At 46.8% G+C, this 17,091-nt stretch overlaps 1 protein-coding gene across 4 annotated transcripts in view; it reads right to left on the reverse strand.

The window, feature by feature from the left end:
* XPNPEP1 (X-prolyl aminopeptidase 1) overlaps nucleotides 1-16,804 on the reverse strand; it is a 31,207-nt gene extending 14,403 nt beyond the window's left edge. For 2 of the 4 annotated variants that reach the window (XM_027648114.1, XM_027648110.1), the window contains exons 1-9: nucleotides 16,362-16,428; nucleotides 14,708-14,803; nucleotides 11,919-12,049; nucleotides 6,384-6,447; nucleotides 4,572-4,676; nucleotides 4,193-4,285; nucleotides 3,160-3,303; nucleotides 2,673-2,768; nucleotides 403-484 (exon numbers count right to left, since the gene is read on the reverse strand). In XM_027648114.1, coding sequence (XP_027503915.1) covers nucleotides 403-484; nucleotides 2,673-2,768; nucleotides 3,160-3,303; nucleotides 4,193-4,285; nucleotides 4,572-4,676; nucleotides 6,384-6,447; nucleotides 11,919-12,049; nucleotides 14,708-14,729 — 737 coding nt within the window. In that variant the 5' untranslated portion in view covers nucleotides 14,730-14,803; nucleotides 16,362-16,428. Of the gene's footprint in view, nucleotides 1-402; nucleotides 485-2,672; nucleotides 2,769-3,159; nucleotides 3,304-4,192; nucleotides 4,286-4,571; nucleotides 4,677-6,383; nucleotides 6,448-11,918; nucleotides 12,050-14,707; nucleotides 14,804-16,001; nucleotides 16,026-16,361; nucleotides 16,429-16,715 lie in introns of those variants that run through there. The other 2 variants (XM_027648111.1, XM_027648112.1) reach the window with 2 other exon arrangements.
* Between the last annotated feature and the right edge of the window lie 287 nt (nucleotides 16,805-17,091).

The following is a 17,091-nucleotide window of genomic DNA, read 5'->3' on the forward strand; positions in this document are numbered from 1 at the left end:
CCCTGAAACTTTCCTACACAGTCCCTGCAGTTTTGAAGTGACTCAGCAATTAGACAGTAGTGAAAAGTTTTCCAGTGTCCAGGCCAGCATTGGCTCTTACTCACATTTCACCCAGAGCTCCAAGGGCCCTTCACATTATCTCAGGGTGACAGACAGAGGGGTCACCCATCATGTCCAAGGTCACTCAGCACGTCAGCCAAGGTGCTGAGGAGCACAGCAGAGCTCTTGACTGCCTCTCTAGCTCTGATCGGGGCAGAAGAGTAATTAACATTGAGGACAAAACTGCTCAGAAAGGACACCAAGGCACCCCAGCACAGGCATTTCATAAGATAAATGCTTTGCCAGAACAGCTCTCCCACAGAAGAATGAATCTTGGGGAACTGAAGAAGGGAATACAAGCACCTGATTGTGTTCATTCCTATGACGGCGTATGCAAAAAATACAGGATTGTACTCAACATCAGAGCCTCGGAGGTTGAAAAGCCCTGAAAAATAAGAATGCCAAGAATCAAAGTCCTGGTTTGTCATTTGCAACATCAGAGAAAGCCAAAAATAATCTCAGCAAAACAGTCAAGCAGTGAGACGTCACGGCTACAGGCCGTGGGTCCAGCTCCCACCCAGTTGTCCCACGTCCTGCTGCTTTCCAGGCAACCCTAAATTTTTGCCAGGAGATGGCACCAGAACTGCAGTTTAAACACTCATAGGGAAAGAAAACTGGTGTTTAACTTCTAAAGGAGGGCTGGCTTGGAAGAAAGCAGATACAGTCAAAAAAAGACAGGAATACGTGTACAAAAAGTAGCGTCTGACCCTTTCTGGTCTGTGCAATGCAATAAAAGCTCACTTCTTAACAGTCAGAAAACTTCAAAGTTACAAGTTATCATTTCATTCCAGTTCTTCTTTTGATACTTGAGGGAAGAGCAAGACACAATAGGCAAGAATAAAATACCCCAAAAAGGCCTCTCATTTGGGTGCCTACAATATCTCAGATTCAGACTGTATAGTCTGAGCTATTTTTCACAAATATTTTATCCCCCACAACTCCAGACAAAGTCAAGAGGGGAAGTAGATGTTCAGCATCTCCAAACTCCTGATTTTAGGGTCAAATAAAAACTCCAGGGTATCCAATTAGCTGAAATGAGTTACTCAAGCCAAAAAGGCCAGCCAGCAGGACAGCTGGGAAAAGAACCAACATGTCCTAAATCACAACCCAGCACTGTATTCATTGAACTGTGCAAATTCTGCCATGAAAGTAAAAATAGAGTTTAATTCTCTCCAGGGAAGGAGTAGGTCACTTGAATGCAGGAAAGAGCCACAAAGAACTCTTTACAGCGTGGGTACAAACTTCCTTGCTCAGCCGACTCCCAATGCAGTAAGGAGGCAACAGTCTCCTTTGTGGCTCTCTTTCTGTCCCCAGAACTTGTCTAGAGTGAATTGAATTAGATAAAATTAAAGACAACTTCTCCCCTCCCCTCTTTAGGATAAGAAATCAACCAGGCACCTGACAATGAGCTTCTCTCATGACCTTCTCTGGTCCATCTTAAAACTCTTGATTCATAACCAAGCTTGGCTTTCCTGGAGACATTTAATCTGAAACCACTTCAGGGCACCAATTTATCATTAATTTGAGGTGTGCCTGAAAAGGTGAGACACACAATCTCTGCTCATGCAGGCCTCCCCAGGGAGGAGTCATATTCACCACTCTCCAAAGTACTTCTTTCACAACACCTCTTTGCTCGGTGTCCCAGATCCAGGAGAGCTTCACCCAGCGCCAGAGATGTGGCAGTGGCAGTGCTGGAGCTGGGAACACACCACCTGCATTTCTACCTTTTCAGATCAGACATGGGGCACAGGCATTGGCAGCGCTGACACAGCCAGTGCTGTGTTTCTACTGCACCAGTCTGTGCACTGGTGATTTCTGCACAAAGGACACACAGCACTAGAAACAGCAGTTCTGGGGAAATCACTCTGTTTTGTGGCCATTCTCCCCTCCTACACACTGGGCTGGGAGCCAGGGTATGGAGACCTAGCCATCCTGGGGCCCCAAACACAGAGGGGATTCCAGTGAGACCCTAGGCTGAAATGATCAAGAAACACAAGTTGAGCCCAGACTTACTTGTTTTAACCAAAGCATTTGCTGAACACAGGAGAGGTAAAGACTGGCTTAAGAAGTTGTAACAATTAGGAAGATGACTGTGAATGCTGTGTACCCCACCCTTGCCTTATGTATACAAAGCCACATGTTGCACTGCTTTGTTTATAGCCCAGACTTCACAGCAAAAAACAGTCTCCATCTTCCCACTGGGTGAGGCAGCATCAGGATATTTTACAGGCAGAAAACCTCACAGTTCTTTTTTTTCTATCAAACTGCCTCAGGCTTTATACATAACCTTCTTCTCCCTTTGCCTGGGCTGCTTTTCAAAGGTGATTTGCTGCATTTCCTGGGCTAAAAAGGTACTCAGGAGCTGCACTGGTGTAATAAGGCACTGTGCAGAAATACAGGCACACTGCCTGTGACCTGTTATCACCACTGTAATTGATACACAAGTTAATTGATGTCTCACAAACAAGTTGTCTGTCAAAAATGCCTCTCACCCTGGCATGGTTCTTCCTTTCCAAGGCAGGAAGAAACATTTCTTTGTAGGAAGAACTGAGAAAGGACATGCAAAGACTTACATGCTACTTCATCCAAGGCCGTTACCACAAACCACATGACTTTCCTCTCAGCCATTTTTGAACGGAGGGCTGTAATTTTGTCTCTCCAGCTGACCCCTGCAAAACACAGTTTGAAAAGCTACAGTCACTAACTTTACTGAGGAAGATCACTTAAACACAGACCAACACACTGGATTGTGAAGGGACCCAAAACACACTGTGCTTCCACTCCTCGCTCCATTCTAATAAGTGATGGGAACGATCTCAAACAAGCTGCCCTCCAGACACCCATGGTTTGTTTTGAAATCACCCAACTTCCAGCAAATAGTTATTTGGAGTTTTGAGGACAAAAGGGGTTGTTAGCTGAGGTTCAATCATCTTCTTGACCTATTCATAGTGGATCATATTGTGCTGCACTACTGTTTTTCTCACTACTTTGTAAGAGGAAAGCAGAAGGGGGATAGGACAGTAGAAACAACTCACGTCTGTTGGGAGTTAAGCTTCTCACCTGTGTAACTCAGGTCAAGCATGATGAGAGGCTTGCAGGGGCGTTGAGGACAATCTGTCCAGATTGTATCGATCAGGTTTTCTTTGACAGGCACAAGGTCATGGCCAGCACTTCTCAAGACTTTGGACATCCTCTTCCACTGGTCTGACAAAGGGAAAAAAGTCAAGAGTGATGGCTTTAAAGAACACACACAGGTTCAAGAATAGCCCTGTTCACAGAGGGCAGACTCAAGAATCTGAGTCTCCTCCTTTCTTTCCAGACTCTTCTTCTTCCCATTCCCTTAAAAAAAAAAAAAAGTAAAAAGGCAAAATCTATTGCAATTACAGTTATACAAACACATCACTACAGCCAGTGCTGTCAGGTAGTCACAGTCCTGGACAAAAGTCCCTGGAAGAAGCCCAGAAGCTGCCATAAGGGTGTTCCTCTACCCCAGTGCAGAACCATGCTAGATCTAAGCTAGATCTAAGCCTCCACAGAGCCAGGAGATGGATCCTTAGCCCACCTGAATCAAGCAAATATCTCTCCTTGCCTCCAGTGACCTTTGCATTGGGCCCCATGTGTTGAAGCACAAATAGATATGTACTCTGATATAAATGGTACCTCTCACTGTGCTTCCTACAGGGGAAGCTGCAGAGATGCTGAGACCACCAAGCAGGAGTAGCAGCGTGGATTTTGCCAGGGTGTTCTTGCTCACATGCTGGCCAAGGCATTCAGCAGCTTTGTACTGAAGTGCCTATGACAAGCCAAAGCACAGACAAAAGGAGGTAGATTGGGATTCTGCTTTTCAGGTAAGGTCACTGCAAGCCTAGAAAGCAGTTCTCATCTCTTGTGTTTTGGACTCAATCCATTGCTGTGGAGCTCTCGTGATACATGCCTATACCAAAATCCAACCTGTTTTGTGTAACAGTTTAACCCACCATCCCATCTGGGCTGGAACATGTTTAGCTGCACACCATCATACAACAGCTAGATAGAGAAGCAAAGAGCCAATATAGTTGCCCAACCCAGAATTATAAAATAAAGTAAAACCAACCAGCTGGAATAATGAAAGGGTCCACTCCCACCTTGGAACATTCTGGGAGGACACTCACTAGCCAATCCTCCTGAGTTGGTGTATCTTTCAGACCTAACAGGATTTAAAAAAAAAAAAAAGAGGTTCAAAGAAGCAGTCACACTGAAACATTCCCACACTGTGCAAAAAGTCCAAGCTAATGCATTTAGTAACAAAAGTCTAAACCCATCGGCAACAGTCGTCACAGGACACTAAAGCAGGAGCAGTGTATCCAAGATGTCCCTAAGTCCCTGCACGATGGGATATCTCAAGAGCCCAAACTGTACATGTGTGAAGTGACCAAACAGCCTGTGACTGCTCTCTGTTTATCAGTGGAGCAGTATCCCAGCCTCCTGCATACCCATTTTCATGAGTGTCCAGTTGTTATCCATCTGATGTGCCGCCTGCAGGAAGTAGCGTCCGTCAGTCCACATGGCCGCGTGCTGCTCAGTGACTATGGCAGTACCTAGGCAAGAAGGTAGAAAGGTGGAGTGATTCAGAAGTGTGCAGACACTGTGCAGAGATACAGACAGCAGGGACAGTGTCTGAAATGCACTCTAATTCCCTAAAAGGCACCTCTGCTCACTGTTCAAAAGTTGGTCCTATTTCAGTACTCACTGTTTCCTCTGAACTATGACTTTCCAAATCCTATCTGAGACAGTATGTACAAGGATGCACCCTAAAGAATTGCCTCAGATGAATTTGACTTAAGCAAACCTCAGCCAGTCAGTGCAACTGAGTAAACAGGGCCTTCCAAACCTTCTGTAACAGACTGTGGTCTCCACTTGGCTGTTGCCACAGTAACACATACTGTGCATCCCTAAACTCCATCCCATCTTCTTCTGGGGAGGAAGCCTGGGCTCTGGCCATCCACAAGAAACAGCTGATACTAGGCCTGCAGACATGAGTATCGCTCCCAGCTGCCAGCTGCACCTCTTTCCCAAATGTCACAGCTCTAGCAGAGATGGCCGAACAGGAAACATGAACACAAACTTCTCTTGGTTCCAGAGTCTGTCCCATTCCAGTGACTCCAGATGGAGGGATGCAAGCAGACAGCTGAGGGGCAGTGACATCTCAGCAAGGCACTTGAGCTGCCTTGCTCTTGGCAATACTAAAAAAACAAACCATGCACAAACAGAAACTGAATCCAAGTCCTTTGTGTCTGCATCTTGATCATACTCTCTGTCACCAGAAACTGAAGCCCAGATTACCAGAACAGAGTTTCCAAGTATGAATTCACTGTCTTCTACCAAACTCCCCCAACACAAACCACATTTTAAGCTGCTTCAGCCCAAAAAGATGAAGCAAGAAACACAAGGTGACCCTTGTGTGAAACCTCACTGATTTGCTGAGCATTAGGCTGGGAAAATGGACCTTCCAAGCATATAACAAGGGCACAAATTATAGAGGAAGGTTATGAAGAGGTCATGCAGAAGGCACGAAATTAATACAGGATTCATGTTAGCCATCAACAGCAGTACACAGCCCTGGATTTATCACCTTCCACATGAGATCCCAGAGCTCATAGGAACTGATGAACAGACCCTCCAAACACATAGGTACTGGTATTTATTAAACTGATTTACAATTAGAGGAGAAAAAAGACTTCAGTAGACTAAAGTGACTTTCCAACAACCACAAAGCAGAGTAATTTGCAGAGCTTAGGGTACAGCCAGGGTAAAAACTAGGTCTCTTGAAACACAGACCTATCCTACAGCCAAGAAAACATCCTGTCTCGGCAAGATAAGCAAACTTTTCCACAGTGTTCGGTTTCCAAATGCAGTGTTTCTGGCCCTGGGTCTATTTAAACAGAAAGGCCAACTAAAGTCCATCTACTATTCACCCAGCCCAAACGGGCAACATAAAAATCTGTTCGTACTGGCTGCACATGAAAAGAAATGACCGCAGGTTATGAGCACCACATTAAAGAGTTAACAGGATTTTACTTTAAGAGAGGTTCATTTAGGGGTCAAACATTTTCTGAAAACTTGTTATTCTGCTGATATTACATAATTTCAGAGGGTAGCCAAGACATAATTCTACAGATGCTGAAATGGGAATAAACAGTCCAAACAAGCTGGATAGGTTTCCTTTTCCATCCTGCCTCTATGCCATGAATGGAACTATTTCTTTATAGGAGAATTATGCAAGAACTCAAGTTCTGGAAAGGTACCTGCAGAGCCATCAAATCCAGAGATGAACGCCCTTCTGCAATCACAGGGTGCAATGTACTCGCTCTAGAAAACAAAAGAGGCAGCAATTATTTATAGCAGCAGGGGAAAAAAACCCGATCAGCTGATGACAAATACTTTGATAAGCTTTTTCTCCTAAAGGACACCGCAGGGAGAACAAAATGAGTTAAAAAATCCTAGGCTCTACTCCACTGGAACATTTAATCATCTGTGATTATACTGTATTTATGTTCAACTGGTGGGTTTTTTTAAGCTGCAGCACTTTTCTCCCACAAACATCTGTAAACACTGAAGTGCTTCAGAGTTTGCAGACCTTTATTTCACACTCAGCCTCCCCTTTGGGCAACAAACAAATGATGCCTTTGAAGCTGCAATGCAAAAGGAAGAGAAACCAGAGGCACTCCTTGATCTTGGAGACCAGACTAATCAGTGCATAAAATCTGTAAAATCGACTATCTCCAGCCAAGTCCCCTCACTTGCATTTACAGGAATTCCTTTCCGTAACAATGACATTGAAAGAAAATAATCAAAGTGGTAAAACTGTAAAAAATTTAATCCTTAGGACCTTTCAAAAATAGATGCTGATCCTCTCACTCCTCCCTTGCCTACTCAAAATCAGACTACAGCAAAAAACGCCAGCACATGGTTTGATGGATGATAGGGAATCAAAGGCTACTAGTCCATCCTCATCCCAAACCTATCACAAGCTGTGATTGTGGGCACATCCCTTGGCAGTATTGTAGAAGACCTTGAGAATGCACAGACATCTGATACCCTCAGGAGCTGCCAAAATTAAAAGAACAACTGTAACTTTATGTGGCCTACAAGCCTTTTTTATGGGACCCCATTCTGGCAAGTTTGGAGGTCAGAACTGCTGAGTAGGCCTGTTAATTAACTAGTGCAACTCAGCAAATTAGCTTAATCCAGGCTGACAGCACCAATGTTTGAGCTGCAAAACCCCTGGATTTGTACCTTACAAATGGTTAGAAACCCAAATCTGTTTCTCAGCCCATAAAGCTTCTCTGCACCCAGCTGTGCTGGGGCAAAAGAAACATCTTACAAACTGAGATAAGAAATTATAGCCCAATTCTCAGGCAGTTTTAGTTCCTACTGTGATAGAATCACCTGGTTGTTAGAAAATGCTCCCTTCAAATCTGTTACTCTTCACTGTTCTGAAGAAGGCAGAGGGTTCAAAGCACAGCAGTGAGGAAGCACAAATCACAGCACCTGAGACCAGCTCTTTATTTCTGCTCCAAATCATGCCATGATCAAACCCCCTCCAGAACAGCCATGTCTCTCCCCTCCTGGGAGAAGCCCCAAGGCAGCAGCTACCAACCATTCACCACTATCATTTTGAAATGGAGCCTTGCAACAGCAAATCTCATGGCCCAAAAGAGGATCTGGCTGAGCAGCTTTTGCTCTCAATTGCCAGAGAAGATTCCTGGGATATGCTCCAAAGAAATCCTCCATTTCATCCAAACACTAGTGAAAGCTGGCAGAAAGGAGGGGGGTATGGAGACCATGCATAACCTCATCTCTGACCAGTTAGTTTCCCATGCCTTTCCTTGTCCAGCCCCACTGAGCTGTGACATATGCTCAGCAGCTGTGGAGAGGAGAGGGGTCAGGATACCCACCTTGGGAAGAGAGAACTGCCCTTGGCACAACTCTAGCTGATGGGGCAGCTCTGCCTCAGCCCCACACAGCACGCTCTCACCACTAACCCCCTTTAAAATAATAACAAAGGCATCAGCAGACAGAGAGAACAAAGTCATTCAGGGAAAAGAATCAAGTGTTTGTTTCCCCGCTGCCCATTTCACAGCAGCACGACAGAACATGAAGGCAGAGCGATGAGGATTCCCCATTTCAACATTTCCTAACAACTATTCAGCCTGACATATCACTAAGTACATTCCAAAACAGAGCAGTGATTTCTCTTCCATTTTTCTTGACCGACATAGCAGAGACTACAGGCTAGTTTGCTTGTGCAGACATGAATCTCACATTCACATAGGATAGGTTAGCAACACAAAACTGTGAAATGGGCGAAAACAGTTCAAAAAAATATAAAAAGAAAAAAACAAGTGTATCTGTTTTAGATCTGGTAAAAGCTGACCCAAATTAGCAAAGACCTTGATTGAAATTACCTCATGCTGTCCCATCCACAGCCAAATCCAGGGCATGAGGCAAATGGGCTTTAAAAGGGAGTATAAGGGATCTGAAGGGAAAGATGCTTCATTCATCTGTCAGCCTGAATTCTTGCACACCCACCTGTTCTGTTTCAAGCAGCAACCCCCACGGTGCAAAGATGAACCCATGTTTTGCACAAGCTAAAATTACCAGGGGAACACCTGTGTACACCAAACAAAGCAGAGACCACAGCACAGTCAGAACAAGGTATTTCCCTGGGGCTTGTCTTGCAGCTCTGATGGCCTTCAACCTGGCCCTCCTCAGGCTTTTACATCTGCTTTTCACCACACCTGTCAGTCCAGCAGACAAAACTTGAGGCTACATCACAAAAATGCTCATCTAAGCCAGAAAGAACCCCAAATATCAGTGGTGCTTAACCCCAAAGCCTGCAAGGTTAAGCCATTAACATGTTAAAGCTTATTCTAGCCGAATGTCAACCAAGATCAGCAATGAAAAGTGCAGCTCGCTACCCTTAGCTTTAACAACACTGGTGTCATTAAAGAACAAACACTGCCATGTACCTGCAGGGAGGTCAGTATTCACTGCCAAAAACCAAACTGCACTGGTAAGAACTGGAACAGGTCAGTACAACCTGTGCACAAGCTCTCTCTTGCTTTATAGCCCTGCTGATTCCTCAGCTCAGCACAAGTGTATGTGAGAGGAGCCAGCCCTGAGCAGAAGACAGCACCTCTGCCAACCCAAACATAGGGCCCTGAGCTGGGCAGGTGCTTCCTTGATGTGGAAGACCAGTCAGATATGACTAAATTTGTTTTGAGTCAAGGCCTGGAGGTAGAAGCCAGCCCCAGTTAAGCTGTAACTGGCTCCAAACCCAAGCTCTAATCCAAACATCATTCCCTCCCATTAAGAAGTTCCTCCAATCTCTGAATACTTCCATATGGGCAAACTCCAGATTCAATGTAAACTGCATGACTCAACATAAAAAATGGATCCTGCATTTAGCACTGCAACACTCCAAAAGCTCTGACAGACATTTTTAACGAAACCACAAAGGACTTACATGCCTCTTTCCCAAAAACATGGCTTTTCACCCCTTTGTCATCTTTGGATACCTGCAGACACAAGATCCACGTAGCATTCATGAAAGGAAGTGGGACTCTTTGCATGGACTTCATCCCACTTTTGACTGGGACTGCCCTCCTTTCTCATCTGCCTCTGGAGCACCCAGGTCTCCAAGGAAACAGTCTGTTTCTTCAGACTTCTTATCACCAGCATCAAAATTTGCAAAAATTAAAGCAGCCAGACAACATCCAGGGCTGACTGCAAGAGCCACAAATCCAAGGTATTAGCGGCTTTGGTTAAGCCAGAGTCAGAGCCAGCTGCATTTGAGAAGCTCTGCAAGTCTTTCAGTTCCTTACACAACTAAACATGGAAAGCAAAGGATACAACCGGTGGCAGGATTCCTGGCAGTATTATAATCTAAGCCTCCTAGCCTTGCAGGAAAACCAGTATTAAAAGCATGACAGAACTCAAAGCTCAAACAATCCCAGTGTTACAAAGAGAAATTAGTCAGCAAGTTGCAGCATCGAGTTGTATCAGCATCAGTCCAATCCCAGGGTTCCTTTGCTACCCAGAAGGGAATAGAGCTTCCCCCAGTCCAACCCTGTGGCAACACCACAGGAGGGAAAGCCCTCTTTGTTGACAAGTTCTGTGATGTGGATCCCGGGACAGCCTCAGGAATAGCTGAGGCAAGGACGGCAATACACAGCTTGCTTAGGCTGTGGGGAGGAAATGGTTTAGGCCACCAAACACTTGGGTATCATTAAATACCCAAGAACAATGTTCTGAGTCATGGAAGGAGCTGCCCAAGACCAAAATCTGACTGTGGGGCTGTAAAGTTCTTGTTTGCACACAGCAAACAAACCCTTGCTTGGAACATGGGGAAGCTACAAATCTCAGGTTATCTCAGTGTACCTGGAATCAGTAAGGCTGTTCTGGGATCAACAGGTTTCCGTCAATGGCAAAAATTGCACCAATTCCCAAACCTCACAGAAAAGAAATCCTGCACCAGCTAGTCAGGAGGCACCAGGATCAGCAGTGTTCAGTAATCGTTTCCATTCAGATAGATTTGCTCTGCAGAGAAACCTGACCAACTTGCCTGGCAGGAAATAGCAACATGGGGTTCTCTGCTTAACTGCACTCTGTCAAGGAAAAGAAAGCAACAGAAAAACCCAGAAGTCCTGAGGGTCACATTCTTCAACTCACATGACAGCATTTAATGTCTAGTGAAATGAAACCGGAGTTATATATGGACAGAGGCAGCTTGAGGCAGGAATGCAGCAGACAATAGCAGCTGCAGAAAACGCCTTCCCCCTACCTGCCCAAGTTTGGATCTCCCTAAGAGGAAACATGATGCTGCACATATGGTCCCAGGGCACAGGCAAGTCTGGACCCGGCTCACCCCAGTGCCAAGTCAAGGGCAAAGGTTCCGAATCAGTTGCATTTTGCTCTTGTGCACCCTGGGGAAAAAGGGAGCTTTGGGTGTGAGCCAGGAAAGCTTCAGGTCTTTTGTTTCCTGAAAATGGCTGAGGTGGGAAAAACCCTCAGCAGTTCTTGGGTCTCTTAACAGAGTGAACAGAAGAGTAAAACTAGCACATGAGCCAGCAGGGGAGGTAAAAGGCAGTTCAGCAATTTCAAATTTATGTCACAGAGTGCAAAAATCTTAACAGTGGAAGCAGCACACATCACAGTTACTGCCACGGGTTACCACCCTGGGCCCAGATTTCCCTCCTATCTTAAGAGCATAGAACATGATGCAGAGAAGCATGGAAAGCGAAGCATCATTGTGGCCTGTTCCTTCCCTGCCTCTCCAAAGGCTCCTCCATGTGGGATCTGAAGGGCTTTAGCATAAGGCAGCAAATTCCAGTAAGAACTTGATCTAGTAAAGGGAAAACTCTGCAACTAATCCTTCATCACTTAAGAGTATGTGTTGATCGGGAGATGCTAATGGGGAAACTAAAGCCTAGATAATGTCTGTTCCTCACTCAGTAAATCCATTCTTCCCAACAGCCAGGATGGCCACAGCAAGTGCTCTGGCAAGCTCTCTTTTCTGCAATTTGAGTTCCCTGGAGACAATCTGATGAGAAGGTGTTGGTAGACTGTCCACTCCAGTGGACAAGAACATAAAAACCTCAGTCTCCTGAACAGACCCCAGAAACATTTTTCAACAGAATATTTCTGAGGTTACACAGATTTTTATGCTGTAACCATTAAAGCAAGTGAACGAAGGGTGATTTCAGTTATCCCTGGCTTTTACCTTTTGCAGGGAAGGAAAGCATGATCGTTCCCACAATCAATCCATCCATCCATACCTGGTGGGCATCTCCAGAGGGCACTATGTAGGCTTGGACAGGCTCCTGGACATACTTGGGATTCTTCATCACCTGCCGCAGTTGCTTCAGCAGCTCTGTTGTAATTTTCGGACTCATCTTCCTACCTACAACTAAAAGAAAGCACAAAACCTCAGTTTATCCAACCATTCCAAGTCACTCACATGCACAGGCAAGGAACCATCACCACTGGAAACTCCCCTTGAGGACAACTGTGCCAATATCATCCCTCTCAGATCAGAATTTTGCCCATCTTGTCACTTCACTCATTTTCCTTAAGAATGAGGGATCAGGTTAAGGCCAGAGAATCACAGCTGGTCGGCCCTGTAAAGGATCTTTCCCACCTGGTGAAGGATGGCATGCCCTGTGGTGATACACGAGCTTAACACACTGCCCAACCCTTCTTGCATGTGGACTGGACCAGGAACCACAGCACCTCATACATTCCCTATGACAGCCAGGAAAGGGCTTGGCATGCGATGTGGATGGTTCCAAGTACCCACAGATCAGAAGTAGCTCCACCTGTGACATGCACTGAGAGAAACTTCCAGTCTTTTCACTCTGGGGTCAGAGATGTTGTGGTTTATATGCTCAGGCTGCTGGGAGAGCAAGACATGACATCAGGAACTCAGGAAGAGATCAACTACAAATGCAATTTTTAGAAGTTTCACTATAGCCCAGAGTTTCATAGTGGACTGGTGAGTGGATTAACTCAGACAAAAGATATCTGCTCCCAAGGACACAGAGGGATGCATTCACTGGCCACATTCACCTCTGGGCTGTGTTCATCTAGAAGAACACAACTATAACAGGAGGAACAGCACGCTGAGCTCTCACAAGGGACTGCCAGAGGACAACTTATGGGAACCTCCTTTAAAGACCTTTGGCAAATGCTCTGCAGATCTCAGCTGGTGTCAGGCAGGGGTGGGGATCACAGGGGAAAACAAGGGCACAGGCCAGTCGCACTCCTTGGCTATGGTTTTGCAATGGATGCATCTTTGGCATTGCAGTGAACATCAGCCTCTCAGTTTGCTACCCAAAAAGTGTCTCCAGCCAGGGCCCGCTGTGAGCACCTTGCACAGTGACGCACCAGGCCGTGCTGCTGTGCTGGCACAAGAGAAAGCTGCAGGGGAAGCCACTCACTGACTGCAGAATGCCCAAGCTGTGGAGGATGCCTGGCCAGAAAGTCTATGAAAATCAAGTAACCTGAACTTCCTCAGAGATTCTTTCCATCTTTTCTTCACTCATATTTCCAAAGGGTGCCCAAAGGGAGCCTCTTCCCAGTTCTCTATCCACTTCTTTCACATTTTTAAGAGTGTGCTGGGATCTTAAAACTTTAATACTGTCACATTCCAGGCAAGGTGAGCAGGCTGTATGCTGCTCGAATGCCACACTACGCAGTATTTTATTCTGACCAGTTAATTTCACAGCTCATTTCACAGCCATGTCTACAAACAGATCTTGATGGGAGAAGCAAATAGCATGCAAGTCTAAAACATTTTTTGCTTATCCAGGCACTTACTCTATTTACATCTCCCTAACTACCAGGAGTCCCAAGTGACATTATGGTCTTATGCCAGAACACAATAAGGTACATCCTTGCCCTGTGATGTTTGCCATCTAACTGGGAAGGTAGAAGAGCTGCCTCCCCTTCACAAGCCATAAGAAGACACGATTTGACCAAGATCACACAGCAGAGCTGTGACCAAGTCAAGAACTGAACCAAGATCTGATGCATTCAGGTATAAAAATCTCAATCCAAGCCCACCATTCACACGTCTCATCACAGGAAGTTTAGAGCACACGAGACTTGTGTGTGACTGACTTTGCCCACACAGGTACACTGTGTTTCAAAACCCAGACCACATGAAGCAAATTAAGGTCAAAAGGCACTGAATCCTCAAATTGGTATTATCTTGTCCCTTTGCTGGGATTAGATTACACCTCAGATTTACTTCCAGGACAATTTTCATATTTTTATACAGTGTTTGCAAGCTACACGGAACTTTATAATACTGTGATTGTTTCTGTCTGTCCTCTGCAATGAGCTGCTGTAACATTCTATAACGTTACTGCTGATTTATGTTCTGATAGAGTAAAACACAAAGGAGAGAGAGCAACAACATAGCGACTAGCCAGCAGAAAAGAATCTCTTTCTACAAACTCATAAGGACACAGCTTCCATTCTTGGCCTGTGCTTTGTCTCTAGGAATCTAAAAGTCTCATATAAACAGGCAAGGCATGACAAGGCTTTGCCTTTTAATAAAGCTCCTTGCTGAAAAGCCATGGTTTTCTTAGTAAGCAAGAGATTCTCTCAAGGACAAAAAAAATAATTTAAAAAGTATTCTCCCTGTTGAAAGATTTGCTTACAATATTAAAAACAAAACTAAGCTAGATTAGCAACGAAACTCATATTGAGAAGGACATTTATTTTAGATAATCCCCACAGTATAAGAAAACTCTTTCAAAAAATCCTCCACAAACTTTACAATAAAAATTGTCTTCAGTTTCCAGAGAAAGAGAAGCTATTTTCTCACAGATCTTTGGTAGCCCTTTATTCTGGTCCTCATATAACTTTTAACAGGTGACTTTTCCTCCCTTGGCCATAATTATAAGCCTCTATAAAGTTAAAACAGCTTCTCAATCATTATTTACTCATGCCAGTGATCAAAATCAAACATGGCTGGAATTAAGGTAGAGGATCTAACAATTCAAGGACCAGTCCCCTTCCGTGTCCTAACTTTTTCAAAGGTATCAGGCTCCCTTGTTACCTGTCTCTGTAGTTCCCCACATCTGGATGCTGCTCACCTCTGCTCACACAAAATACCATCCAGCTCTTTGCTTGGCCTTCATAAGGTCCACTGTACCTGAGAAAGCAAAGGGCAAAACTGAAATGGCTAACAAACTTTGCCCCCCAATAAAACATTCTCATCCCCTAGCAATGAGCTGAAAATGCATTAACACTACGTTTACTGGCATGATTAGAGATGCACTGAGGGTGAACCATGAGGCAACAGGGAACGTCAAGGGCCAGGCATTTGATTGTCAAGACTTATGATTAGATCTTGCAAGTGTGTGCTGGTTTATGCCAATTTGTTCCCCATTTCCCATGGGGAAACCAAGGCAGAGCAGGAGTAACATGGAAAGTACCACTGCATGATGACAGTCAGAGCTGGATCCCAAAATCTGTCACTGTCTAGATATATATTATCTACAACTCACTCAGACTGCAGGAGGCAGTTGTGCAAGAGCTCAGAGCAGATCCTGTCTGGGCAGCAACTCCATCAGACACACAGGACAAAGAGCAATCGTGAAAATGCTGCCAGAGGAACCAGACACCCCCTCCTGCCTCCCACATGCATGGACAGCGATGGGCTGCCAGCGAGGGCTGGGGGATATCAGGCCCAATTTGTCAAGGTGTGTGTCAGTGCCATGGCAGGGACAGGAGGCAAGGCCAGGAGGTCTGGCTACAGCTGGGTCTGCTTGTGCCCGTGTTAGATCACCCTGAGCGTTTATGCCCCGTTTTCTTCATATATGCTCGTCCTTGTGACAATTTCCTCTTCGCTTTCCCTTTTATGTATAACCTTGTTCAAAATAAGCACATAAGCTTGCATAGTGAGGATTCAGTAGCACCACCCCAAAGCCAGGCCTCTCAGGCCTGGGCTGGCTGCACGCAGGGCAGCCCAAGCACTCAGAGCTATATATGGAGGCACAAGCCCCATTGCTTGTCTCTCCCTCATATCTGCCTGCTCACTCACCAAACAGAATTACAGAATTGTCAGGGTTGGAAGGGACCTCTAGAGATGATCTAGTCCAACCTCCGTGCCAAGGCAGGGTCACCTAGAGCATGTGACACAGGAACATGTCCAGAGTTCAGGAATGACTCCAAAGAAGAAGACTCCACACCCTCCCTGGGCAACCTGTCCCAGTGCTCTGCCACCCTCAACATAAAGAAGTTCTTCCCTGTGTTGAGGTGGAACTTCTTGTGTTTTAGTTTATGGTCATACTTCTTGTCTTGTCGCTAGGCACCTCCAAAAAGTCTGGCACCATCCTTTTGGTACCCACCTTTGACATATTTACATGCATTAATGAGATCCCCTCTCAGTCTTCTCTAGACTGAACAGGCCCAGCTCCTGCAGTCTCTGTTCATAGGAGAGATGCTCCTGCCCCCTGAGCCAAAAGCCTCCCCCAGCCCCACTCAGGAGTGACAGGGCCGCTGGGCCCGGACACCCCGCCTGGGCCTGGCTGTCAGTGCTGGATGCCCTGACAGGGCCTGGGCCTGGACACCCGGCCAGGGACTGGTCGGAGGGGCAAGCTGTGCCCAGGCCGTGCTGACCCCCGCGGCCGGGCCCCGGCCACACGAGCCGCTCTGTGCCACCAGCCCGGGGCTCCCGCCCGGGGCCGCCCCCGCCCGCCGCTCCTCACCTGCCGCCGGCCCGCCCGCCTCCGCCGCGTCAGCGCCACGTGGGCCGGCCGGGCCTCCCCCTGTGGCATCACGGCTGGCGTCACGGGGCGGGACCGGGATCGGGATCGGGACGGGGATCGGGACGGGGATCGGGAGCGGGATCGGGAGCGGGATCGGAATCGGAATCAGAATCGGGATCAGGATCGGGACCGGGATCGGGATGGGCACCGCGCAACGGTGCCGCCGCAGCCGCACTGCCCGGCGTGGCCGCCCGACTGAGCCCGCGGGGGCCGGGGCAGCCCCAGTGCACTGCAGCCCCGCCGAACCCCTCCCCGGGAGGGACCGGAGCGGAGCCCCTGTCCCACACCTCTCGCCTCCGCGACCCTCCTCGCTCTTGAACTTCCAAAAATACGTGTTTAGGGGCTGCGAGTGTCTGTAGCCGCTCAGCGAGCGCACCCGGCTCCGCGCCCTCCACGCCCCGCAGGCCTCGGGCCGCTGGGATTTGGGAGCTGCCCGAGGCGGGTGGAGAAGGGGCTGGGGATTCACAGACTTGCCACCCCAGCACCAAACTGATGGACAGGTTGAGATTAGGTATTAGGAAGAAATTCAGTGCTGTGGGGGTGGTGAGGCACTGGAACGAGTTGCCCAGAGCAGCTGTGGATGCCACATCCCTGGAAGTGTTGAAAGCCAGGCTGGATGGGGCTTTGAGCAACCTGGTCTAGTGGAAGGTATCCCTGCCCATGGTTGAGA

The sequence above is a fragment of the Corapipo altera genome, unplaced genomic scaffold, assembly GCF_003945725.1.
Source record: "Corapipo altera isolate COAL_440 unplaced genomic scaffold, ASM394572v1 56, whole genome shotgun sequence".
Lineage (NCBI taxonomy): Eukaryota > Metazoa > Chordata > Aves > Passeriformes > Pipridae > Corapipo > Corapipo altera.